Raw genomic sequence first — 20,742 nt, forward strand, 5'->3', positions numbered from 1 at the left:
GATAAATAAACAAACAATAATACATAAAATATACCTGAAGATCTAAATCAACATTTTTCTGTAACCAGGTGGAACGGAGAGAGAAAGCATCATTTGTTCTGAAGTCTTTTGCTTCTTCATAACATTGTTAGATGGTTTACACCGAAGTGATAGGTGCCTTATACATACCCAAGAGAGCATATTATGTGTAATTTTACACATGCAAAATAACTGCACAAATTGGTTTATTTTAGCATGCTGAAGCTGGACCCTTAGAGGTTCCCTGAAACACTGACTTGTTTGTGTAATGAGTAATAACTCTATAAAAGTTGTACTTTATAAGAAATTAGAACTTTTATAGCTATAGTATCAATTGGTTGATAATATTGCTGAGTTTGTTTTATAAAGGGAAAATGGACATGGCTAAATCATATTTATATGTTTATGGTTTGCATCAGCGGAGTCCCAAGGTGGGAAAACTCCATCTGTGCTTGCAAATACCCAAAAGTCCATGGGCTAAAGTCCATTCAGTTACTGAATGAATTCTGGAATAAAGCCACTGAAGCCAATGGGCCTGAATCTGTTCTCACCATCATTTGTGTAAATCAGGAGTAACTCAGTTTGACAACAGAATCTGGCTCAAAGAGTTTAATACAGTGACTCCAAAATACACCAGTATAACTCAGAGCAATATTTGGCCCATTGGGAGTTGCAGCCATACAACTAAAACCAGAATAAACCCCACAGGGCCTGAAACTTATCTCAGATGAACTTTGTACTGGTATAATTCTATTAACTTCAGAGAAGTTATTCCTGATTCATACCAGAGTATGAAAGTCTGGAAATCACCATGTGCGCTGTGTGCACATACTTGCATACTGGGTGGTTAAGTTTCATTTTCTTCACAAAGTTTATGTAGAACCACAATTTAGGAGAGATATGGAATGTATTAGTAAAAATCTGGCATATCATAAAAGGGACACTGTCAAGAATATTAGGCCTCACAGTTTGATCCAGAGTCAGTCTTGAGGGTGGTTGACTGGGCGAATGCATTGGATCCCAAAACCTATGATACGCTATTGGAATTAAAGGTGAATATTTATCCCTAAATTGCTTAGGTGCAAGTTTTTTGGAAAGGGCTAAGAGGAAAGATAGATGGGCCTAATTCTGGCTTATCCTAGGTCCTGTTTGTTCAGAGGTCAACTGGAATTATTATTAGTTTGTCAGAATTTAATGGAAGAGGTCATCCAAATTCTATGATTTTTTAAAATTAATGATCTTAACGTTCCTCTTCAAAAGAAAAATATGTATGCAAATTTTATTCTTACATGAAGAAAACCACACGTGAGGCGATGTGCTCTAATGTCCAAAGACTTGAGATGCAGCACTAATCTTTCCACTGCAGTTAAAGAAAACATGGTACGTATCTCTTTAAGTTGGCAAAAAGAAAAAACAAAAACATAGCTAGCACAACTTGCAAACTGCTCCCAGAGCAGCACTGCATCCTCAGCTTGTTTCAGTGAAAAGGCTGATAATATAGATGAGCACGTTTACCTTTCTTAACCTTGCTGCTCCAGCGCCAGAGCGAATAGCCTCCATTAGGGCCTCCCTTGCCTCCCCAGGGTTACTTGTAGCAGTGACAGGAAATTTAGGAGCTGTCATTGACTTGTGGCTGGGAGGAGGTGGTGGTGGCGGCAGGACAGGTGGAGGGGGGATCCAAAGTTGCTCTGCCTGACAGGCTTCTTTATTTCGCAAGGACAGTTCTGCATTTCTAAAGCTCTGCAGCTCTTCAGAGGCCGATGATGAGATCTACCAACAAGACAGTTGAACATGAATAGTTAATATCTGGGATAACACTAAATTGTCATTATTTGACACTTGATGCACACTTTTATTTCACCACTCCCACCTTCAGTTTGCTCAACTGATATAAAACACGTAGAACTTTTGTTTGCTCATTGGTTTAAACATCTGTTACTACTCTCTCACATCACTCAACTGGGCTGATTACCAGGACCAAGGACTTGGCATTGACTGTGTCTCAGAAACTCAATCTTTACTTACTGTGAACTCTAGCATCCTGTAACTCTTGGAGTGTAAGGTAAAAGGCTGACAGTTGGACTTGGTGTGAGTTTGGGTTACTTTGGAATTCCTTAACCTAAAATTGCTGCATGAATTATATGTGCAGAAGCTTGCTCTAATATAAACAACCTGGTGGGAAGCTTGCTTGTGCTTTTTTCAACAGCCTTTTGTCTTAAACAATATGCCTAATAGCTATTAATAACAATGATAATGTCATAAATGTCAAGAATTTATTTATCCTCAAAGTGTTTGGCAAACATTAACAAATTTATCCTCACAGGACAAATGTGGGGACACAAAGTAAATATTATTATCCCCATTTCACAGATGGGCAAATTGAGGCAGAGAGTGGCATGTGAATTATCTAAGGCCAAAGAGGGAGCCAATAGCAGAACAAGAACTCGGGAGCGCTTGTACTCCATTCCTGTACTCTGTCCACTACAATACATATGCATTGCATTAATTAGCACAGGCCACATTGTGTGAAAAAGTGATGGATGGTTCCTAAAAAATATTCTTAAAAATAATGCAAAAAGCCACTCTTATTTACTGGAGAAAAGAATTTGAAAGAGTCTCTCTGATGATACAACAACAATTTATTTTCAGAACTTCCTTCACACGGATTCTCAGCTATGCCCAAGCAGTATACCGTGCGGTTCAGTAGCGTGTGCGCGCGCAAACGTGGCCTTTGCCTTCCTCAGTCCTGGAATGGCTGTGTGCCAGGCTGCTCTTTCTCTGCCTCTGGTAACATACTGTGTTGTGGGATGTCAGTATCAGAGGAAGCTGTCTATTCTATCTGCCCCAAGAGTAATGAGGCATTCACAGTTGCTTTGAGGATAATGGAGTCACATAGGGAAGAACAGGGACATTATGTGGTTGGTAGACATCCAGTGATCCCCAGCTGTGTGGATAGTTGGCAATGGTTTGAGTCACTGCATCAGGGAGATGGGACACTTCTTGCCCAATACACTTCCTTGGCTGGGCCAGTGAACTGAGTGAAGGTTCATGTTAGAGCAATTCAGACTCTGGCTATTAAAAATAAGAGATGCCTAAATGGTTAGATAAATTCTTCCAACAGAAGGCGTCATCTAACTGTGGGGAAATAAGTCAGATTTGTAGTTAGTTGCATACAATTGCATGTATACATTGCATGCATCTAACTAATGACCATAAACAGAGTGTGCATGTGGAAATCAAGTATTTGCATGCACATATGTCCAGTAGATAGATTTGTGGGGTATGTTGACACATAAGTTAGGTGGGGTGCAAACTGCATATTCCTACCATGAAAAGCTTATCCATAATGTCTAAGCCTGTGCAAATGCCGAACTGAAGATTGTTGGGTTAAGTATCTGGAGTGTGCAGTCTCATATTAAACTAATTTGGGTTTACCTTGATTTAATGTTAGCCATCACATTAAAAATGTTTTGCCCTCAGCTACCAGTGTACAACTCTAGTGAAGTCAATGAAGTTCTATAGCTGAGTGCAGAATTTGGCCCATCATGTAAACATTACAGTCCTGTGCTTTGTTGTCATAATTTTTTCTAAGGTCTTCTTGTTGCAATACAAATTATTTTGCATCACTCTAGGTCACCGTGCACCCAGCACATTCAGTAGGAACAACCAATGAGAAGAGCACTGATCCTATTTATCTATTTCTTACCTTTTTTAGTCTTGAGGTGCCACTGTGGCCTCTGATTGCTGCCAGCAGGGCTGAATGCTCATTCTCTGGCTCGGCATATGAGGATTTCTTCTGACTTCCATTTACCATGCTGTCTGAACTCTAGAGTATGAACAAAATAGACACCATCAAGTTGTTACTAGATATTTACTTAAAGGTAATTTGAAAATACTTTATTAAAATTGTTCGGAGCACATATCTGTATTTTAAGCTCTGTGGGCAAGGCAGCTTAGCTTCCTTTGGGCCTGATTCTGCAACCCTTATTCATAATGCATACTACTTACTCAAGCAAGTGGTCCCACTGAGTTAAATTTTGCTCAGGAATGCAGAATCAAGCCCTCTGTGTACTGTGCAGAACACCAAACACAGTATCAGCAGTTAACAAATAATAAATCTTGATGGTATAAAGTAATTGTATATCTTTCATTGACGTGTAGCTAAATGTTTCCTATATACTGCACATTCCAATGTTTATATAACTTTCAGGAATACAGGTTAGGCTTTTAGGTTAACCTCAATTACTTCTCTCTTTATACTGTACAGCTGTATTCCTCTGGTTATTCTAACTAGTGCAAGTGGCTATGCTGTTGCATAACAATATACAGTACGTGCGGAATAACCAGTGGCCTGGTTCTGAATTTTGCTATTATAAATGTTTTAAATATTACGTGTACTACAGCACATCAACAAGAGTACCAGTTATAAAATAGGCTGCTGTCTACTCCAGTGAATACAGGCTTTCTCCAGTTTCAATGGCCTAAATGAAGTCTCCACTTTACCTTTCGGAGTTTCTCCTTTCCTCCTGCAGTCTGAATGGCTTCCATTAAAGTGCTGTGCAGAGATGTATCTTTCGGAACTGGTTTCTGGATAATGGGTTTAAACTTCTTCTTTGGCCCAAAGATATCGGTCTGTACAGTGACATCAGATTTATTTATACTGTCAGGCTTCTCATCCCTTTGAGAAATGACGTGGTTATTCACAGGCATAATATTTAGCTCTGACAATGCTTCTGAAGATTTAGTTTGTATATTGTTAGCAGGATGCCATTTAGTGGGCCTTAACAATGAGCTGGAAGAGGATGTAGGTGTTGGGAGATCAGGTGATGTGAACGATGAGAAAGAATTAGTATGGTCTGTCTTCTCATATTTCTGATCAGACAAAGGATGTGTGTTTTTATCAACTATACTATGTTTGCTGTTAAAACTGTGATCGCCTTCTGCAGTCCTGTTATCCGTTGAAGAAGATTTAGTTGGTACACTGATACTCCGTTTATAGAAACCTACAGGGGTTGTCTGATTCAGTAACCTGATGTTCACTGCTTTGTTTTTCACAGCAGAATTATCACCAAGCGTCAACCTGCTATTTGATGCTTTGTGACTGCAAGTAAAAATATTTGAATAAGAGTCTCTCATTTCTGCTGGTTTTATTTCCATAGGGCTGTTTTTGGCCATAATAATGCATCCTTTGGGGAGAGGTTCTGCTCCAGTTTTTATCAATTTTTCTTCATGATTATTCTCCTCTTTATCATGCTTCTCTATCAAATCAGTCTTAAATGTAAGTGAATCTAGGCGTTTTGCAATGGCAGAGGCAACATAATGGCTTGAAGTTCTTTTAGAAGGCTTTAGAAATGGGAACTCTGTCTTGTCCTTGGTAATTGTTGGGGACACTGACGTTTTTACCTGAGACTGTGTGGCTGGCACAGGTGGTTTGATTCTTTCGAACTCAAAATGCCTTTCAGCCACATTTGAAGTAACTGGTTGCGATGGTATAGGTTTTGGATCTGTTAGAGAGATAGGTTTGCTTTCAAATTTTGAATGAAAGGGTTGGGAGCTCACAGTGACTATTGACTTTTTAGAATTATGTTCTATAGACTTGTCAGATTGTTTTCCTGAAGAGTTTGACCTCCAGAATTCCTTTACTCTCCCAATAAGAGGTCCCTCAGTTTCATTGGACGAAATATCTGACGTGTTCTTGTTACCAGCATTTGGAATCATCAAGTTGCCTAGGTCATCTATCTTAATGGCACCAGTGGAGAAAGAATTACCTCTATCGAAGTATTTTATTTCAGGTTTGGGAGGGACAACTTTAAAGGTTGTCAGACCTACTTTAGGTTCATAGCTTGTTACAGAACTAGGGGCACGGTGACCCCACAGAGGTGGTGACAGGATATCTTCTTTCTCCTCAGTTGTTTTGGTTGATGGGGGCTTGAATTCCAATTCTGTTTTCATTTTGTTCAAGAATCTTTCCTGACTATTTTGTTCATTACATGGATTTGTTTTCTCTCTTGCTATGTGGATTTGAGTCTTAGGCTTGAGGTGAGAAGAAATCAGAATGGGTTTGCATTCCTCAGAACTAACACCATTTTTATAGGTGTTTTCCAGTCCCAGGTTGTTTTCATTTCTCTTTTCAAACGAGGATGTAAGAGATTCAAACATCTCTCGCCTCTGTTCTACGGGCAGGGGTTTAGATACATCGTCAGAGGACTGCTGGTGAATTAAGTCCATGGATATGCTCAGAGATCCACCATCTACATGTTTCTTATCAAAAGACCCTGCACTATTATTTGTAAAGTTCCCTAAATTAATGGAATCAGCTGACATATCTTCATCATCTGCGTTAGGGAGTAATGCATTCTCTTCATCTTCAATTGGACCTACTGCGTTAATATCCAGAATCTCATCTATAATTGTTACTGGAACAACAAAGGCAGCATCTTGAGCAGTGTCTGCATCGCTGAAATGTGGGCTAGACGCCCCATTTGTGTGGCTTGATACAGAGTCGTTATCTGCTTCATAATGTATACCTTCCATTGCTGCAAAAATATAAACAAAAACTTTCACAAATTGGTCAGATTCGTGCAACATCACTGTCAAATACTCAAAGATGGGTTAGACAATCAACAAATCAGGATTTTGATCACACTTACATAACTTACGACATACCGGTTCACAAGTTTCCATACGTGTTCCTGTTGTAAGAAAAAAGCAGTATCTGCATACATTTTACTGTCTGGTTGATGATTATCATCAGCCTATTGTGCGTGCACACCTCCTGATGTGGCCAATGGGAATCTCATATGTGTAGTTGAGGGTAGAATTTAGTCTATTGTTTATACCTTAACTTTCACTAACGTCTCAGTGACAAATACTTCACCGCAATATTCCAAAGGAGCATTTCAGAAAAATGGCAAATATCTCTCAATTATGATTTTCAAACCTGGTTAATAAAAACAATCTGTCTGAGGGACCACCTCAAGCAAGCCAACAAAGAAACTGAACTTACATTTCTTTTTCTACCATCCCGCCCTCCCATCATCATCCAGGACTGTAACAATTTCACTGTGAAAGGAGCTATTGGGTTTATTTCTTCTTTCAATTACTTTGGTATAAATCAAGAGTGACTACACTCAACTTAATGGACTTGCAATGGTATAAAACTCCCATAAGTGAGATCATAATCAGGCCCACTGCATTCTAAGATGCTGCAAAATTATGAGGTTTAAAGAAGGGTTCACATAATTTTGCATCAAAAATAATTGTGTGATATTTTGATTTATCACAGGTGGTTAGGAAGCAGGGTATTTCTTTGTGATGACATTTAGTCTCTTTTTATCTATTCTGGTCAGGATTTTAGAGTTCTAACTTTAAACTACATGTAGGAATGCAGTTGAAATATCACACAGAAAACATCCCCCCTTCTCCATTTGATCCTGACGAAATATACGCAGTTTGTGTGGTGTAAAATGATAGGATCCCGCTACAAAGTTGCAAACTACATATAGCACATTGATCACAAACATAGTGCCAAATTCTCTACTTCCACTGAAGTCAGTGAAAATATGCCAGCAGAAAATGTGGCCCATAAAGTGCTACCTTTCTGGTAGCAGGCACTCATATACAGTGATGTCCATATAAATATCTGGATAAATAGATAATAGCAGTCTAAGGATACTGATTTGATCTAGAAGCAAAACAATATGGGTTGGAGTAGCAAAAATGTATAGTGTGGGTCAAGTTTTGCTCACAGATATATGTGTAGCTCCCAGTGACTTCCATGAAAACCTTGCACATGCACAGGGCAGAAACTGACTCCATATATTTTTGCCATGCCTTACAACTTCTGTAGCTGACACAGTTCCCTACCTTCTAAATCTTCATCCAGTTCAGCCAAAGTCTGTTGGAGTCGTGCCGCAATGAATACATCCTCATTGTCATTCTTAGCTGCAGTCGTTTCTTCATCTCTGCTACTAATTGAAAGAGAAAAATGGTGGGGTTATTTTTGCATTGTCACTCTGAAATCCATTCTCATTTCAACCCCTTTGGTTTCATTGTAGATGTGCAGCACATACCCCCAAAGAACAAAACCCATGCAGAGCTACAGGCACACACCATACTGATACAACCATGTCTCTTATTAAAGTACCTTTGCACTGTGGGATCTTTGTGGTTTCTCAGTGTGCTGGTGATCAAAAGATTAGGATTAATAAAGCTTGTCACAAAGAAATGGCTCAGTTTCACTGTGAAGTCTGTACAAAGGAGAGTGCCCAAATGGAAACTGTTTGCATATCTGTGTCATTTTGAAGCAGGCTGCTACATGTATTGTGCACACAATGTACATACATATGAATTGCAATTAAAAATAAATACAATTAAGGTCTGTTAAACATCCATTTTTCATTCTGAGGGGAGGAAAAGGGAGTAACTAATCTCTTTGGAGACAGTTCTAATCATATTTATTATAAGCCTGATTATTCTCTCAAATATAACAGTGTAATCAACAGTAACACCCCTGGTTTCAATGAAGTTATGCAATGGTTTAAAATCAGTGTGAAATCAGAATCAGGTCTCTCATATTTTCTTCAATTGTCTTTTTAAAAAAAAAAAAATACCAGTGATATTTGTGTGACAACAAGATCTTTTTTCTTAGAGGTGGAATCCTGACCCCATTGAAGTCAGTGGGAATTTTGCCACTCACATCAGTGGACCCAGGATTTCACCCTAGGACAGGTGTGGCCAACCTGTGGCTCTGGAGCCACATGCAGCTCTTCAGAAGTTAACATGCGGCTCCTTGTATAGGCACTGACTCCGGGGCTGGAGCTACAAGCGCCAACTTTCCAATGGGCCAGGGGGTGCTCACTGCTCAACCTCTGGCTCTGCCACAGGCCCTGCCCCCCCTCCCCTGAGCCTGCCATGCCCTCGCTCCTCCCCCCGTCCCCAGAGCTTCCTGCATGCCAGGAAACAGCTGATCAGGAGGTGCGGGGAGGGAGGGGGAGGCGATGATTGGCAGGGCTGCCAGTGGGTGGGAGGCGCTGGGAGTGGCGGGGGACGGGGGGAGGGGGGAGCTGATAGGGGGCTGCTGACGTATTACTGTGGCTCTTTGACAATGTACATTGGTAAATTCTGGCTCCTTCTCAGGCTCAGGTTGGCCTCCCCTGCCCTAGGAGTTTGTTTATTCGTTCTCCTTATTCCTCATTTTAAGTCATAACTTGCTAATCTGTGACATCCCAGTTAGGATTTGTCCTTGTGCTTAGGCTACCGACAAAATAATTTCCTGCTCCAGCCATTCTCAAATCCTTTCATTAGCTTCCCTTTGCCTGTCAAACTTCTTATCCTCACCCAGGCACTGTACAACTAGCTCCTGTCCACATCTGCTCGGTTTCCATTTGCTCCCCCACCCACTACCTACGCTCCTCCAAAGCCTCTTTCCTGTATGTTCAATTTATACTATTCTCCTCTTCCATCTTTGTGCCATCTTCCTTGAGCCTGACTCTCCTCTCACTTACACCAGCGTAAATCAGAAGTAACTCCCCTGAAGTTATATAAGTAAATTGGTATAAGTGAGATCAGAATCAAGCCCCCAGTCTATGCCAATACATAAATAAATAAGCCCCAGAACATTTTTCAGATGTTTGCCATGGCCAAAGACACCAGCTCAGCAAAGCATTTGACGATGTGCTGAATAATAATCGAGTTAAAACGTAGCACTTTAACACCTGCTTAACTTTAAGCAAGCAGGCATGTAAGTCCATCTGAAAGCAAAGTTTAAGTGCCATACTGAATTGGGATCAAATCCAGTAACCAAAATCTATTTGAGAAAGAACTGACAAACCAAAATGTTATATAGGAAACAGACTGCAAACAGTATATATACATTGCTTCAACAACACAATGGGCCAGATCTTAGGAAGTGCTGATCATCCACCGAAGCCAATGGGAGTTGAAGATGCTCAACACCATCTGGGATCAGGCCCTACATGTGTTAATCATCAGTCACATTGCAATGCTTATGTTAACCTGAGTTTTCTTGTCAACAGACCTATGGAAAGGCAAGGGAGCAAGAAAAGACAGGTTCATCCTCATCTGATCTACAGGCTGAAGAAGTGAAGGTTTCAGTGCAGAAGTCAGAGGATGCAAGGCCCCAATCTTACAAAAAACATGAAGTAAATGGAATTAATTATTTGAGAAAAGTTACCGAACTATCTAAGCTCTTTGTTGGACCAGGCCTAAGCAAGGAGCTGTTATCCAGACTTAGTGCAGAGTTCTATTATGTATAGGTTCTCATACTGCGCTCATCACCGTAGTATCTAAGCAAATTCCAGCAGTGCACTAAACCTCATGATTAATACCTGTCATGTGCTGTTTGTTCTCTCATCCTCTTGACCCCAGAGTCCAAACTATTCCTTCCTGTTTTATGTATAATCCCTCCCTGCTGCCCCAAAAACCTTATTACTCCTGGGGGAATTCTATGCCACCGCCCAATGCAGAATTTTGCAGAAATTAATGTTGTGCAGGCAGAATTTCCTTCCCCCACAGAAATGGGCTGCAGTGCTGCTGGCAGCCATTAGGGGCCGCTGGACCGGGCAGAGCCCAGCTCACACCTAAGAGACACTGCGGAGGGGAGGGGGAGGGAGCTAAAGGGTTTTTGACAGCTGCAATTCCCAGCATGCCCTGAGGGAAGGAGAGGGTGGTGCACAGGAAACTGTGTGCAAGCCTGGGACCGAGCATCAGACTTGGCTTGGGGAGGGTGTGGATATCTGGGCCGGGGGAGGGGGTTTAGATATATTGGCTGGGGGCAGGGACCATGGCTGGACTCTGCGGGGGAGGGGTTGTGGGTGTCTAGCCCCCTGGCTAGGCTCAGGGGAAGGGGGCAGAGAAACAGGAACTGGGCTGTCATAGGGTTTTTTTTAACTCTCTACTCCTGGGGGAATTTTTGTGTGTGTCTGTATTGTTACAGACATACTTGCTAACAGGTATTTTGAAATAAATTACCAAAATAATTGAAACTGGCATGATTATGTAGTGTTATTTTGAAAAATAAAATTTGCAGAATTTTAAAATATTGTACACAGATTTTTTTTTCGGGGCACAGAATTTTAATTTTTTGTTGCAGAATGCCCCTGGGAGTAACTTATGTTTTATTCTGACAGTGTTCATTCAGTCTCCTAAAATACATAGGAGAGTGGCATTACAGACAAAATCTAGTGGATTGTGCTCAGGGGCTAGGAACCAGAAAGTCTTGAGTTCCAATTCTAGCTGTAGTATGGACTCACTGTGTGGTCTCAGGGATGTTGTGTAGAATCCAATCCATCTCTCATTGAAATCAGTAAAAGCCTTTCCAAGATGCTGGATTTGGCCCTTACAGCTAAATTATTACTTCCCCTTAATAGGCACAGAATGGGCAGGGATTTCTTCCCAATTTCTCTGTGCACTTGTGCAGTGACAGAGTATTGTCTGCTTCCTAAACTCTGTGCCTCAATTTCCCTAGCTGTAAAACTGAGATAACAATACCTAACTCATAGGAATGTTACGAAGAAAATTAGTTGCTTGTAGAGTGCTTTGGAAATGAAAGTACTGTACTATTATTATTTTTCTCTTAAGCATAAGGCTTTAGGGAAGGTGCAATTTTTTGTGCATTTCTTAATTCTAACAAGATTAATTCTCCTCCCCGCCCCCCAAAACCTTGCAGTGTCCATATACAAATATTAGGGCTCTTCTCAAAATTATCATGTGTTTCAAAATTATCAAGTGTGTGTGTCTTGGGTGAGGGGAAGATCTAGGGGTTTCCAGTAGCTCACGTGACATATAAATAGGCTTAAAACTACTTTTCACACGACAGTATTTAGCAAAAGAAAACAAAAGAGCCTTTAATTTCTTTTTAAACCCTCCCTCTCTACCCTTTAGCTTTTTCTTTTGTTGACAGTTCTGTTTTGGCTAGAATCCAAGACAAACATAAGATTTATTCTGATATTGTGTTTTACATGCTGGATAAACATTAGCAATGGCATTTTCTCACACACTTTTTTTCATTTGGGAAAGAACATGATAAACTTTAGGTTGCTTTTCTCATACAATACGAGGTGCTGAAAATTACAGCACTGCTGAGTTTTTAGCCAAGCTAGAAAGAGCAAACGTGCACAGCTCCAGGACGCTGCTCGCTATATTCCTTATGTAGATTAGCAGAGATCCATGCAAGAGCAAAGGATGGAGTGCAGCAACTGCTCACCTACTGACTTTAATGTTTCACTGAGCTGAGGCCACAGCATATAATTATTCCTCCGCAGTCACTCTCTCAGCTGGAGACAAAATGAAAGTTACAGCAGCATTTTGTCAAATTAGCACCACACAAGAAGGACTTTTATGAGAAAGTTTAATTCAAAGGGGGAAGAGAAAAAGCTCAGATACATCTAGTCATAAATACTGCTTTACTTTTTAAACAGTTAAAGGCACTATAATTGCAGTCAGAGACGCTGCCATTATATTATATTTAGAGCGACTTCTTTGGGTTTTAGCACATGATCAAATTAACCCAATCCTGAATTAAGAGCATTTCCAAAGAGTTATGGAAAGCTCGATATATAGCATCAGATGTGGATGGCTGCAAAACAAGAACAGTGTAGCTGAAAAACACAATGGGTAACACAGGGCTATGTGAACTGCCTTAAGAACAGTCATGCTGATTTTCTACCCCATCCAGTAATATCAAAAGACCCCGGTTAGTAGTTCCCAGATGTCCATTCTTGGCACAAGGCTCATCTATGCTAAATAATCGTGGACCCTATCTTGAAAGGTGCTGAGCACTGATGACTTCCACTGAGGGGGGCTACTTGAATGGGTGTTGAGAGCACTTGGCACCTCACAAGAGGCAGTCAGTAGCTTGGAGGAACCAGCCTGATGATCCTATGATTAAAACAACGGACAGGGACTCAAGAGACCTAGCTTCAATTCCCTTTTCTTCCACAGACTTTCTTGTGTGGTGTTGGGCAAAACACTTTCTCTCTCTGTGCCTCAATAGTTCATCTGTAAAATGGGACTAATGATCCTTCCCTATCTCACAGAAGTGACGTGAGAAGAAATGCTTGGAGGACACTCAGGTAGTACTATGGGAATGGGAGCTACATAACAAGATAGATATTGAATGAGTTTAAGCTCCCCTGAGTACATGTTTTTGAAAGAGCATCCTTGTGAATAAGGCTTTCTATTTAAACTAAGTCTCAGTGGGGACCCCAGACAACCTCCATGTATTGTATTGCCATTTGGACAGGCTTTTGTAATTAATGTAGCTAAATGCTTTTTAATGGTGGAAGTAGCTGTTTTCCAAATTAGCCAACAGTCCTCCAAAACCTTTGAAAACATTTGTTTTCCTCTTCATCTTGTCAGAGGTGAAGGGGCTTTTTGATTTGCCATTTGAAAGAGAACGCAAAGGCTGAAAAACATCACAGTTAGGCAACCACATTCCCAGAGGGCAGCCTACAGTTTGACACCTCCAATTCTGACCCCTTCCCTCCGCCAAAAAAGTTAGAAAATGATCTCCTTTCTCCCCAAGTCTACTCCCTCCTTTCTGAGGTGCAAGTGAACTTCAGTGTGAAAACTTTTAATGTTCCAGCTTCATATGACCAAAACCTGCAAACAGTGCCAAACTGTATGCTGTTAATGTATTGGAAAGTACATTCCATTTGGGACTGGTTAGATAATAAAGTCATCATTTGTCTTTAATGCAAGGTTTCTGAAAGTGACAGGCAAATAGAAGAAAAGAAAAAATATTTGGTCTGTATTCTGCGATTGTCTGAATGCCACATATCCCTGCTTTTCATGTTGTTAAAGGAGAATAAAAGGCAAGCAGCACTTCCTTTTTGGACACAGGAGAGTTTGGTTATCAGGTTTATTGGAGTGTATTATATTTATAGGAGGGTAAAAGTGTGCAGAAAGGTTGAATACATCTATTTCCCATTCTTAAAGAGTAACTGGCTTGTCAAGATTAGGATATATGGGCCCAGTTCTGCCCTCAGATATATAAGCATTACCACCAATTGATTTTAATGGGAACTGCATGAGTATATTTGAGAGAAAAATTGGGTTGCTTCTTTGTAGCAAAAATAATATGCATTCCTACTATAGGTCTCTCATGTTCATTGGTCAAAAAACACCACACTGAAATTAAAAATGTTGCTGCTTAATATATATTACTACTTTGCATTTCTTAAGGCCTCCCATCTAATATTATCCGAGTGCTTTACATACAAACATTAATGAATCAACCCACAATATACCACTTTGGAGTGTAGAAATATTACCCCAGTTTTAAAGATGGGGAAACTGAGGTACTGTGAGGTTATAGTACTTGTCTACGGTTGAGCACCAAAAATCTGAGCCAGAATCTTGATCTCCTAACTCCCGGCACTGCACCTTTATCAATACCACACTTCCTTACATGTGAAAGATTCTACAATTTCACAAGCACAAGACACTTTGCTTATGTATACATTTAATTAAAAGGCTAGCTTGGATTGTTACTCTAATGACTGTGAATGTCTATTACTTTAGAATAATAGTTTCATCATCATCTTCCCTCTATGTGCATCAGTCAGCAAAGAAATGCATGAACATCTCCAGATTTTTAAGATGGGGGGGGGAGAGGAGGGGAGGAACGAAGGGAGGAGGAAGCCAGAGATAGAGAAGGAAAGGATGGAAATAAACCATATTTGTAGAATCTGAGGGTTGTGAACCTCTCAAACATTTGCCGGGTTCATAAAAGTAATTTCCAGTCCCCCAAGTTCTCCCATTTTAACCTATTTCTTCCCTATAAGCACAATTCAGATAAAGTAAAATGTCCTTTTTACCTCGCTAAAATAAAACCTCTCCTATGTATTATGGATAGTACAGTCCAACGTGTCGTTCTCATAAACAAACTAGGGAAATGAGATCTATATTAAATTAGTACAGTATAAAGTGGGTGCAAAACTGGTTAAAAGACCATTCTCAAAGAGTCATTATCAATGGATCACTATAAAATGGTGAGAGTGTGCCGGAACATATCTAGTGAGGTTTCAGAGGGGTCAATCCTGGGTCCGGTACTTTTCAATATTTTCATTAATGACTTAGATAATGGAGTGAAGAGCACGTTTATAAAATTTGAAGATGATGCCAATCTGGGAGGAGTTGCTAGCACTTTGGAGGATAGGATTAGAATTCCAAAAAAACCATGACAAATTGGAGAAAGGGCCTGAATTCAACAAGATGAAATTCAATAAAGACAAGTGCAAAGTACTACATTTAGGAATTAAAAAAAATCAAACACACAACTACAAAATAGGGAATAACTGTCTAAGCAGTACTACTGCTGAAAAGGATCTGAGAGTTATAGTGGATCACAAATTGAATATGAATCAACAATATGATGCAGTTACAAAAAAGGCTGATATCATTCTGGGATATATTAGTAGGAGTGTTGTATTGAAGACACATGATGTAATTTTCCTGCTCTACCCAGCACCGTGGGTGGGAGCCTCAGCTGGAGTACTATCTCCAGGTCTGTGTGCCACAATTTAAGAAAGATGTGGACAAATTGGACAGAATCCATAAGAGAGCAATTAAAATGATAAAAGCTTTAGAAAACCTGACCTATGAGAAAAGGTTAAAAAAAACTGGGCATGTTTCGTCTTGAGAAAAGAAGACTCAGGGAAGACCTGATAACAGTCTTCAAATATCTGAGGGCTGTTATAAAGACCAATGATCAGTTGGCCTCTATGTCCACCAAAGGTAGGACAACAAGTAATTTGCTTAATGTGCAGTAAAAAAGATATTATGAAACACTGTCTAAGTATAAAGATACTTAGATTTTTAAGAAGAGGCTGGAGAAACACCTGTCAGGGGTGGTCTAGGTTTACTTGATCCTGCCCCAGGGCAGTTGGGCAGGACTAGATGACCTCTTCAGGCCCCTTTCCATCATTCTATAAAAACTCTCCCCTGTCCCAATGCTAGGCTGTCACAAGTGGCATAAATGTTCTATGTGCGATATTCATTTTTCATTAGAATTTCTATGTTCCTCTCTGCTCTTCCTCCACTAGTTTCTCTATATTTGTTTTTCACTCTGACCACTTTCTGCTTGAATTTCATCATTACATTTCCCCCCTCTTCTCCCCGTTCCCATTTTCCCTAAGGAACACAAAGCTTGTATCATTCAAGTTTAAATGGGCTGAAAATTAGGCACAAGTTCACCCACCCCTACTCTTTTATCATCAGCCCATCAAAAACCAATCAGCTCTGTAACAACAGAACAACACTTTCTCAGATTGGTAACAAAAAGACCCTTCTCCTCCTGCTCACAATACCCTCACCTACTCGGATGAGAGTCAGGTGTTACAAACTCCCCAAGAAAGAGAGGAAATAGGCTCCTTAATTAGAATCCAGGTCATTAATTGATCCCAATAGATTTTTTTCATGCCCTCAATCAGCTTCACCTGGAGGAATTTGCCTCCACTCGTTACTGCTGAAACTATAACTCAGGCCAGGGAAAAATCCCCTTCCCATAGCCCATGGACAGTTATTAACTCATGGCTCAGCACTGTGTTGGGTTTACACATCTGGTCACAGGCTAAGAATGCTGCATTTTTTGGCTTTGTAATCTGCACATTCCTCTACTTCATAATTTACAAATCTCTAGCTGGTTATTATTAATTATTATTATTATTATTATAGGTGGGGCTGGTAGCACTGCCTGTTATTAAGGTTGCCTGACTTTTCCATTGTAAGACCCTGTTTTCAGTTGCATACATCTCTGTGGAACTTTAACTGTTTGGGCTGCAATTTTCAAGGCTGGGTGTTTGTCTCTGGCATTTTTTGGGAATTCGGCTGTTTCTGAGAATGAGGCCAGGGAAAAATATGCTGTTTTGCCATGCTAAAAAATTCTTGAGATCTCTTTGGAGCAAGGACTTGAAATTTGGAATTGAGTGGTCTTTCTTAAGGGATGTGCCTTTTGCATTCCTGTGAAAATCTGCCCAAGTTAGAAGCTTTTGAAAAATCACAGTTTGCATATGCTCAACAGCAGCTAAAATCTCTGAATTCTGCTCTCACTGAGCATGCTCGAGCCTCTCAGCTCCTAGTGATGACCTAGAGTATGCACCAAAGCCATTCCCACAGTGAGACTGAGTATGCTCCAATCCAGGGTTACATGGGAGAACCTGGACCTTTCCTGTAATGGCTGCTCCCCCTGCCCCTCTGGACAAGGGTGGGGTCAGGCACTGGAAGTCAGACCAGGGAGCGTCTGTCCTGTGCTCTCAGTGACCACATTACTTGCGCCCAGGAACTGTGAGGGAGGAAGTAATCTGATTCAAATGCAGAGGGGATAAACGTGGGAAACGGGGGAGAGAACAAGGAGTCTGGTGAGACTGGGGCTGGAGAAGGGAGAGAAACTGGGACAGGGAGTTGGAGTGGGGGATACTGGGACTAATTTGGTGGGAAACCTGGGACAGGAGCCACAGAGAAAGAGGCTAATTGGTTGGGCAAAAGACTGGGAGCTGTGGGGGAAAGAATGGGACTGGAAACTGGTGAGAGACCAAGAAGGGGGACTGTAAATCATTTGGCTGATGGAGGGGAAATCGAGTTTGGACACAGCTTGAGGGGAGACTGGGACTAGGAACCAGTGGAGGGAGATGGGAGGGATGAGACAGATCTGACAAGGAGCTAGGGTGCAGAGGGAGAACTGGGACAAAGAGCTAGGGTTGTGGGTGAGCGAGATTAGATGAGGAGCCTGGGGATGAAGACTGTGACTGGGAACTAGTGAGGTGAGGGAGAGAGTTTGGATGAGAAGCCAGGCAAGAGAAACTGGGACTGACTGGGCAAGGAGACTGGGGACAAGGAGCTGGGCGTGATGGGGGAACTGGGACTGGCTGGGTAAGTAGAGTGGGGGGAGACCGAGTTGTGGAATAAATTGAGACTCAGACAGTGAGTCTGGAGAGAGAGATCAGGACTGGCTGGCCAAGGAGACTGGGACTAAGACAAGAAGCCAGGTGTGCGAAAGAGACAAGGCAGACAGAGGTTGGAGAGGGTGGGGCAGAAGGGGTCAGGCTTATAGGAAATGGGCAGAACAGTCTGTCCCCACTAGACACACTGCCTTCCAGAGCCTAGAATGGAAGCCAAGATTCCTGAGTCTCCCCTTTTCTTTGCTGTCAGCAAATATGTGCAAAAGTGAAACCCACTGGGAAAGTGTGTCTCTCATCCCCTTCTAGTGCTTGTCTACATACAGGATGGCAACCTACTAGTGCTATCATTTACTTTGTTAGCTCAAGTGACAAAGGTCTGTGTGGTGGATCTTAAAATATTTTGGTCAACTGGAACCATTTCCCCCCCCAAGTTTTTTGGTTCAATTTGGACAATTTTGGGTGGTTTTCACCTGTGTGTGTGTGTGTGTGTGTTTGTGTGTCTTAAAAAATTGGTCAGATTTCAAAATAGAATGACATTTCAAAATGAAAAAGCCAAAATGAAATGGTTCAAAACAGTCAAAGAAAAACGTTTGGACTTTTTTGATTTCCCCCCATAGTTCTTTGGCTGAAACTATTATTCAAATTTGACCCAAATCTGCAAATGGTTTTGGAGCCCCCCAAAAAGCATTTTTCATCAAAAACGTTATTTGCTAAAAACATTTCACCCAGCGCTAATTCTGAGCACTCAGAATTGCAACTTCAAGGTCAGCAGGAGCTATATTTGAACACATTAAGTGCTATATACTACTAAGTACTCTGAAAAATCAGGTCCTAGGAGTCTGAAATGGGAACCCAAAATTAGTGGACACTTTTGACCTTAATCTCTCTGTGTCTCAATTTCCCATGTATAAAATGGGGGTAATGCCAACCCCACACCTCAGTGGGGGGCTGTGAAAATAAATTAATTAGTATTCAGGAAGTACTTGTATACAAGAGTGATGAGCACCATAGGTAAGCTCATGAGGAAATTAATAATTCTGACTTCAGAGCAGGGTTTGAATAGTGTGCAGTAAATAAGGCACAGGGCCTCAAACTGAGCAAAGAGGATAAAACAAAATATTGAATAGCTGCTCATTAAGTGAGCACTATCCATTCTGTGCACGAAATGGGGGTCCTGCAGAAAAAATAATATGTGATCATGTGATTAAAGACTATGTCATAATACAAAAGCACAAGGGGGCCAAATGAAGGTTGCACTAGCAGAGCCTAACTTTTGACTGCTTGATTTTACAACCTGAATAATAGTCTTTTAACACAGCATTTTTGTGTGTAATTATTTATACAGTTCCACACAGTAGGTGTGCATGATGCTTTGCAGATATATAACACTGACCGATCCTTGCCCCAAGGAGCTGGCGTGCTGACACCAAACAAAGAATGGGAAAAGAAGGGGTATGGGAGGACAGGAGTTACAACTGTGAGAGATCATGAGATGTGTTTATTGCTATGTATGCAACGTTTTAACTTCTCTGTGGTTTGCTTATTATTCATATAATACTATATATTAAAATTTTGTGAGCAGGTATGTGATAAGACGCTAACCAAAAGAAGTCAGTTGCAAAGAGGGATATTAAGGAAGAGAGTTAGGCTGAAAGCGTGTTCAGGGTCAATGCTTAATGATGCTTACAATCATTTTTTCTATTATGGTAGACCCTAAGGCCCCCAACTGAAACCAGGAGTACATTGTGCTAGGCGCTGTGAAAACACTTAGGCATAGACGTACCCTCTACCTCTGCTTGAGATGCCACCTAAAAATAGCAGTGAGGCCAGGGTAGTACGGTGGCAGCTTGGGCTAGCCAACTGTGTACAACTGCCCAGACCCCTGGGTCTAGCCCGAGCCGGCACTCATGCTACACCGGCTGCACTCCTATTTTAAGTATACTAGCTCAAGCAGAGCTAGCACAGGTATGTCTACGTGAGCTGGGAATCACACCTCCCAGCTTCAATGTAGCCATACCCATAGCAAGAAACAAGCTCTGCCCCTAAGAGTTTACAATTAAAACAGACAAATGGTGAAAAGGAAACCAGAGGCACAGAAAGGTGAAGTGACTTGCCCAAAGTCACACAGCAAGTTGATGGCAGAGCCCAGAATAGACTGGATTTCCAGTGCAGTGCTCTTCTTAACCCCAAAACAGACATGAAATTACAGTTTTGAAAATTAGTGACCCGGCCAGCTGCTCATTGTGCATGGGCAAAGCCCTATGAAGGCAATAGGACTCCAGCATGGGCACTCGGCAGAGCTGGGTGAAATTTTTTGTCCAAAACTTTTTCCTGCCAAAAATGCAGATTTGGTGACACTAAAACACTTCACACATCAGTGAGCTATTCCTTTTGAAAAAGAACAAAGCTGATAAAAAAAAGAAACATTTTGTTCAGACATTTTTGAAAATAAATGTTTTGGTTCAAAACCACTTTTTGTTTAGAAATGTCCTTTAATTTTATTGAAAACACGTTAAAATGCTTGAAATCAAAACAAAATCTCCCCCCTCCCCCATTCACCAGAAATGTCAAAATACTTCATTTTTGGGTTGATCCAAAAATGTCTCCCCCTTCTCCCCTGCCAATTTTTTGGAATCGCCAGTGAAACGAAAAATCCATTATTTGCACAGCTCTAGCATTCTGGTCACCTGCTGGAGCAGCTTGCAGGATTTGGGGTCTTACTTTGAAATCTCTCTGCCCCGCGTATTATGGGTAGTAAGTACCCTATAAGGCCTTCTACTTGAGAAAACTTGGTTGGAGATAC

General features: G+C 41.1%; 1 protein-coding gene across 3 annotated transcripts in view; it reads right to left on the bottom strand.

Moving 5' to 3' along the window:
- Positions 1-20,742, bottom strand: part of LOC113406994 (protein cordon-bleu-like) — a 237,895-nt gene that overhangs the window by 6,013 nt on the left and 211,140 nt on the right. For all 3 annotated transcript variants that reach the window (XM_026654020.1, XM_026654019.1, XM_026654021.1), the window contains 4 exons: positions 7,885-7,988; positions 4,522-6,554; positions 3,725-3,844; positions 1,534-1,788 (listed from right to left, as the gene is read on the bottom strand). In XM_026654020.1, the coding sequence (XP_026509805.1) occupies positions 1,534-1,788; positions 3,725-3,844; positions 4,522-6,554; positions 7,885-7,988 (2,512 nt within the window). The remainder of the gene's footprint in view (positions 1-1,533; positions 1,789-3,724; positions 3,845-4,521; positions 6,555-7,884; positions 7,989-20,742) is intronic.

This window comes from Terrapene carolina, unplaced genomic scaffold (assembly GCF_002925995.2).
Source record: "Terrapene carolina triunguis isolate 2854851 unplaced genomic scaffold, T_m_triunguis-2.0 Scaffold179, whole genome shotgun sequence".
Classification (NCBI taxonomy): domain Eukaryota; kingdom Metazoa; phylum Chordata; order Testudines; family Emydidae; genus Terrapene; species Terrapene triunguis.